This window comes from Sinocyclocheilus anshuiensis, unplaced genomic scaffold (assembly GCF_001515605.1).
Source record: "Sinocyclocheilus anshuiensis isolate Anshui unplaced genomic scaffold, SAMN03320099.WGS_v1.1 scaffold181, whole genome shotgun sequence".
Taxonomy (NCBI): domain Eukaryota; kingdom Metazoa; phylum Chordata; class Actinopteri; order Cypriniformes; family Cyprinidae; genus Sinocyclocheilus; species Sinocyclocheilus anshuiensis.
In genome coordinates, this window is record NW_015540898.1 from 199205 (window position 1) to 206277 (window position 7073).

General features: G+C 36.4%; 1 protein-coding gene across 1 annotated transcript in view; it reads right to left on the reverse strand.

Moving 5' to 3' along the window:
- lars2 (leucyl-tRNA synthetase 2, mitochondrial) overlaps positions 1-7073 on the reverse strand; it is a 70244-nt gene that overhangs the window by 16535 nt on the left and 46636 nt on the right. The window contains exons 11-12 of the mRNA XM_016486878.1: positions 2252-2350; positions 1573-1710 (exon numbers count right to left, since the gene is read on the reverse strand). Coding sequence (XP_016342364.1) covers positions 1573-1710; positions 2252-2350 — 237 coding nt within the window. The remainder of the gene's footprint in view (positions 1-1572; positions 1711-2251; positions 2351-7073) is intronic.

Genomic DNA, 7073 nt, shown 5'->3' on the forward strand with positions numbered 1-7073 from the left:
ATTAAAATACATTTCTTTTAAATGTATAGCATATTTTTTAATAAGGCAACAACATATGATAGATACGATAGGACAAAACAAATACAGTGCAGCACGAACTGTTTTTATACAGTCTATGAGCACGAAGCACTTACAATGTGCGCATCCGGTGTGCAGAATGATGCGCTTGAAGCAACATGGCGTCACAGTCTGACAAGAGTTTGTGTGAACTTTAATGTAAGGACTTAAATATTCATATGTAGCTCACATTAAGCTATCGTATGGCTTCAGAAGTAGCTTTGGATAAAAGCGTCTGCTAAATGACTAAAAGTAAAGTAAAGTAAAAGAAGTAACACAGAATAATTCGCACAATCGGAAAAAAAAAAAAATCTCGGATTTGGATCGGCCCTCTCTGACCGATACCCGATCCGAGAAAAATGGCACTATCGGAGCCGATACCCGATATGAATATCGGATCGGCGCATCCCTAGTTTTGTTGGTCTTTTTTTGAGTTTGAAAGCAGATGGTCATGGTGAACTACCTACTTTTTGTGTTTCACTAAATAAATTAATTAACTAATTTTTCAGATTATTCACTCACCAATTAATGAGTAATCACAGAATTGTCATTTTGGGTTGAACTATTCCATTAATGAATACTTTACACAATTCATCAGTGCACATTTTATGTAAAAGGAAAACTTAAAATCTAATAATTTCTCCTCTGCAAAACAACATTTCTGTAATAAAAATAATATTATTCCATAATATTATAGCCTACTTTTTATGGTTAACAATTCAGGTTCCATTCATTAATGTTAATTGTCTACATCAGTTAACATGCGTCTATAACACTTAATTTATTAATCTTAATTAATGTTAACGTACGAAAATCAGCATTGAAATCAGAAGTTATATCTGTTAATATTATGTAAAGGTATCGTTCACACAAAAAAATTAAACTTCTGTCATCATTTACCAAACAGTTGACGGTAGCCATTGACTTCCATAGTATTTTTTTTTCCCATACTATGGAAGTCAATGGCTACCGTCAACTGTTTGGCTACCAACATTCTTCAAAATATCTTCTTTTATATTCAACAGAAGAAATTAACTTATACAGGTTTAATTGTAACAAGTAGACGGTGAGTAAATGATGACAGATTTTAATTTTTGGGTGAACTATCCCTTTAATGCAATTAACTAACATTAACTAAGGTTAATAAAAGCTGCAACAAATGCATCGCTCATTGTTACTTCATGTTAATTAATGCATTACCTAACAAACTATTTGAACCTTATTGTAAAGTGTTACCAAATTAAGTCACAGTGCATAAAATCAGTGGCTCGTTGACTGGCATTAACTTCTTTAATTCAGTTACATAAAAACGTAGATTACTCTAAGTTGAATCTGAAAAATAAGACTGATTACCCCTAGCTAATTGGTAGTTGGTCAGGTCTAGTTCTTAAGACACAGTCTTACATATTGTTTAAACATCTTGGCTGTCTCAACCCACATTATTCCCCAGTGATTCTATATGTTTCACGCTCTCTTCTCATGGCACTCATGGATGTGTGTGTGTGTATGTGGCACCTGTGTGAAACCATGCCCTGGTCTCTGCAGAAGTGGCTGAGGAAGCGTGCGTAGTACAGGTGCATGACGGCATGCTCCTTCCCTCCGATATAAACATCCACAGGCATCCAGTGATCCGCTCTCGAGTGCTCGAAAGGCCTGCGAGAGGACACAAACACCTCATACTGTATCTGTATTACACGAGAGCGACCACTGGGATGCGCTCATGCACAAACATCAACACTGAAACATGACGAGAGAGTGTGTGTGTGTGTGTGTGTGTGTATGTGTGTGTGTGTGTGCGACAGGTGTTACAATCTCACAAACTCTCTAAGAACACTTTAATGCTGCCGCTGCTTTATACCGACATCACAATCACGAATAACACATTCAACCGCACACTGAAGGGAGAATGTGAAATGCTAAGTGAATTTAAACAAAACAATAAGCACACTTCAACAAACTGTGATAAACAAACACGTCACACTCTACATCCACCTGCCAGCAGCATCAAACTAACCCTCCATTTGATACAGAACAATAACAGAGCTCAGGAAGTACTGTAATTCCCCCGCGCTTTCTTCATAGAAACTGAGTTAAAGCAACAACGGATCAGCATCTTTGGAAGCACCACAGACTAGAACAGTCTCCACAAACACCTGGTGGGACAGAGAGAGCCAGACAGAGCCGGTTTCCTTACCTCAGCGGGTTCTGAGGGTCAGTGTATCTGAAATAGTACCAGGAGGAATCCACAAAGGTGTCCATGGTGTCTGTTTCTCTCTCCGCCGGCCCTTTACACCTGATATCAACAGGAGGAAGAGTGTAAGTGCTGGGCTAGTAGATATGCTTCATTTCAAGAAACGGTGCGTTTTGTGCCACCATGACTCACTCATAGTTAACAGAATACTGAACTTGGTCATACTATGTGACATATTTAAAGGTGATGTGCATACTAAAGCTAAAATATTAATATATCATGTTCCAACTTAATACACAAAGTAAAGCAAGTCATTCAGTCTCTTTTCAATCCCATTAGGGGACATTCACACACAACATGTTTTTGGATTTAAAAACGCAGGGCAGTGGGATGACTTTTTTCAATTAATCTTTTTAATTTGTACACCACCGTTTTAGACTTTTATGTCACGCACGAGACGCTGCAAAACCCTCGACGCGAGTACAAACACATTAATCTAGCATGTCTACTCAGAAAACAATGGAAAAGCAAAAAAAAAAAGTTCTTATTTGATCTTTTTTTATCATATTTAAACCTTTTTGAACAGATGGTTCAAACAGATGCTTTCACCAATTCACCAACTCTATAAATGTTCAACCCTTAAACAGTTACAGTGTGACAGATTTGGCAAAAAAAATATTTTGACAGAAAAAATCCATGAAATAAAATCATTTGTTTAATGAAACGTGATTTATAACAATACAGACTGAAACCGAGTGATACTACCGTTCATTCAAATTATAATCTATTCATATTATAACCAGTGTTATTTTATATCATTGAGATACTATTCTAGCTTAATTATTATTTTGAATTTTATTATTTTATTATTATTTTGAATTTATTTTTTTAATTTTGTTGTTTTTGTTATTTTTAGTGTTTTATTATATTATTATTATTATTATTATTATTAATGTTTATTTTTATTTCAATTTTAGTTCCAGTTTTATTTTAGTAAATCAAGTACAACTAAATTAAAATGAGAAGTGATGCCTTGACAAGTAGCTGAAATAATATATATATAGCTTATTTATTCAGCTTTCAGACGATGTATAAATCTCAATTTCGAAAAATTGACCCTTATGACTGGTTTTCTGGTCCAGGGTCAGATATTATTTTATTTCAGTTATTTCAAGTAATGAAAATGTTTTTTTTTTATGGTTTTAGTTTCAGTTTTAGATTTAGTTAACTTTAACAACTCTGATAAGTGTTATAAGTATGAAATAAATACTTTTATTCTGCAAGGATGCATTAAATTGATCAAAAGTGACAGTAAAGACATTTATAATGTTACTAAAGATTTCTATTTCAAATAAATGTTGTTCTTTTGAGCTTTCAATTCATCAACTGCATCAACTGCATTGATAATAATCAGAAATGTATCTCAAGCAGCAAATCAGCATATTAGAATGATTTCTGAAGATCATGTGACACTGTCATGGCAAAATTCTGACATGTTGGTGTTATATCTTTCACTTGGATGCAAGCTGGATAAAACAAGCTGGATAAAACAAAAACTGTGTTCATCTTCATTTCAGGCTGCAAAGCAACAAAATCTGATTATTGTAAAGGGGGGTGATTCTTTTCTATACCCACTGTACATAAACTAGACAAGAATCAGACATCTGATTCTAACACAATAAGGGATGAAATCTAAAACTAGTCCATTTCTAAAGACTTTCTTTCATTAACAATTGGAGCTACCAAAAATTAAAATCTAAAATCGAACTACAAAATGAAATGAGTTCTGAATGAATTTTTCACAGTAATAACCCTGCTGTGTGGTTTCTCAGCTGGCACCACTGAAATCCTAAACACTGAATGCCAATGAATGCCAGTCTCGCACCCAAAGCAAACAGCGCTTTGCATACTGGGCCATCTGTCAGTTTACAATACAGTCACACTTACTCTAACGAGTCTCGGCAGACTTCATTCAGCTAATCATCCGCATCAAAAGAAACTAATTAACGGCCGAACCCCGACCCGCACGCAGCGTGAGCAGATCCCAGCCCTGCTAATGTCAGTCCTAAAGTGTGCGGCCGGCCGACCCTCCCTCCACTCCAGTCTGAGAGAGTCCAGCCCGTCTTTGATAATCAGTCGAACGTTCAGAAAATCCTGCCTATTATACTGCCACGCGCCTCGCAGTCGCCTAGCAACAGGGCGAAGGTATAGCAGGTTAATTCTTTGAAAGCCAGGTGCCATCTGAGAGACGAGCATCCCACATATGCGCCGTAATGAGGTGCTCAGAGAGAGTGTTTATAGCAGATCTACACTGAGAAATTAGGGCATTATTATGCTTTAAAAAAACTGATTTTACAGTTTTGTTTTTGACTCGTTATCGACGAAATGGTGGAAGTGTGTGCGGCTGGACTGATAATAGACTGGACACAGAATGTCATGAGAGGAAGCCATTAGATGCACACTGACAAGAGAAAGCAGCTCAGCAGTGACAGCTGCAGACAACAGAGCGACTGTGTCCGAAAACTACAGTAAAGCTGCGGCCAGTCAGTATAGTTACCCAAAAATGAAAATTTGCTGAAATGTGCTCACCCTCAGGACATCCAAGATGTAGGTGAGTTTGTTTCTTCATCAGATGTGGAGAAATGTAGCACTGCATCACTTGCTCACTCTGCAGTGAATGGGTGCCGTCAGAATGAGAGTCCAAACAGTTGATAAAACATCACAATAATCCACAAGTAATCCACACCACTTCAGTCCATCACTTAATATCTTGTGAAGCCAAAAAAAAGTGTGTTTGTTAGAAACAAATCCATCATTAAGGTGTTTTAACTTCAAACCATTACCTCCTCCAGTTATTGCTTCCTTCAGTGAAAAAGTCATATAGTCTGAATCAGGAAAGAATATGTATAAGATTATGGACTATTTATTATTATTATGGGTTATTTTAGTCAGAACTAAAATAACCACTTGTTGGACTGGAGCGGTGTGGATTATTGTGATGTTTTCACCTCGTTCTGATGGCACCCATTCACTGAAAAAGAAAATCTATATCTTGGATGGCCTGAGGATGAGTACATTTTCAGCTAATTTTCATTTGTGGGTGAGCAATTCCTTTAAAGATGACACGAAATGAAAATTCACCCAGTCTATTTTCTAAAGGCATGTTGTAGATCCTAATGTGAACAATTCATCTGTGCATGTTTCTTTTTTTTTTTTTTTTCAAATGTTTTGACCTTGTAATGTTTAATCAATGTTTTAGTCGTTTTTGTGAAATTCATTGACCTTCATTGTATGGACAAAATTTAATTTTTAATTTTCATTTCTGCAGTGTTGTGCTGGATAGCCCCACCCACAGTAAAATCTCATTGGTCCAATATCCCGCTGTACATCAAACACTTTCTGAACGGCTGTTATTGTGGCATGTCGCATAGCATTTTTGAGTTAAGATAAGACCTGAGAGTGGATTTTAAAGCCGTCCTCCTGGGGTACTAATTAAACAAATTACCTTCACACTTGCTATTTTTAAGTGTAATACACCAACGTAGTGTTGCACCATCCAATCATTAGCTCTCATTTAAACTGTAAAAGTCCATACTAAAGCCCCGTTCACACCAAGAACGATAACTATAAAGATAACGATATTAGCGTCCACACCAGCGAACGATATCATCTGTTTATTCTAAGTGCACGCACGTCTGCCGCTTTAAATTCTTGAGCTCGTTACAGCAGGATGGACTCTGATTGGCTGTCAATTTTTTATCGTTCATCAGCTGGAGAAAAATTGTTTTGAAAGTGATTCCAACGATATCGTTTCTCTTTGTCTATATCGTTATAGTTGTGGTGTCGACTCTGCTATTCTTTAATATTCAGAGCGATTTTTAGAACTATATCTTTATCGTTATCTTTATAGTTATCGTCCTTGGTGTGAACGGGCCTTAAAGGCTTTGCTACTACTAGCTAGTTTGTAACTAATTCTGTATTTGTTTGCACCATTTGTTTTTGAGATAAAGCTCTCTGTAAAGTAATTTGTAGTTGCATAATATGACATTTACCTTCAATGCAATTCAATCAATCTGCTGTTTTATTCAAATTATTACTCCTGGTTGCAAATATTTAGTTTATATTTAGAGTTACGTTACTAAGTTTAATGTTGCAATGCAAAAATATTTAGTAGTGCGTAACCAGCCACAGAAAATCAAATAACATTTTGAAGCAATGTCACCACAGGCGGATTTTTCCAACGAGGCGGGGTTGAAAGCGAGTTTTGTGAGTTTTGCTTTGTTGTGTGTTAGAGTCCCACAACAAACATTCAAACATATAATCAGCACCAAAATCCGGCTGTGAGATCTTTCTCTGTTTTTTATCCTCCGATTTCAATTAAGCTTCTAACAGCGAAGCCAAGGAAATGACTCCTCTTTTCCTCAAGGACGAGGCAGATAAGCACCATCTCTCTCTTGATCTGGTTTCCGTGTCTTTCTCTCTCCGCAGCCACTTCGCTGAATGTAGGCGATCATTTAAAGAAATAAGGTGATTTTCTTCGAGGTCTCACAGATCAGAGATGATCTCCTCGTCAACACAGGAACAAGCAGGGCAAAAACGTCACCGTCTGAATCAAATACTGTAATTATACTAGTTACTACAAATATGACAGATTTCACACTGATTTACTTCAACTTGACAAGACTGAACTTATACCAGTGATGAGATCTTAGCATGTTTTAAAAGATCTGGAATTTAAAAAAAAGGTATCTCTTTAGTATAAGGACCAATTCTCACTATTAACCAGTTGCTTATTAGCATGCCTATTATTAACATATTGGCTGTT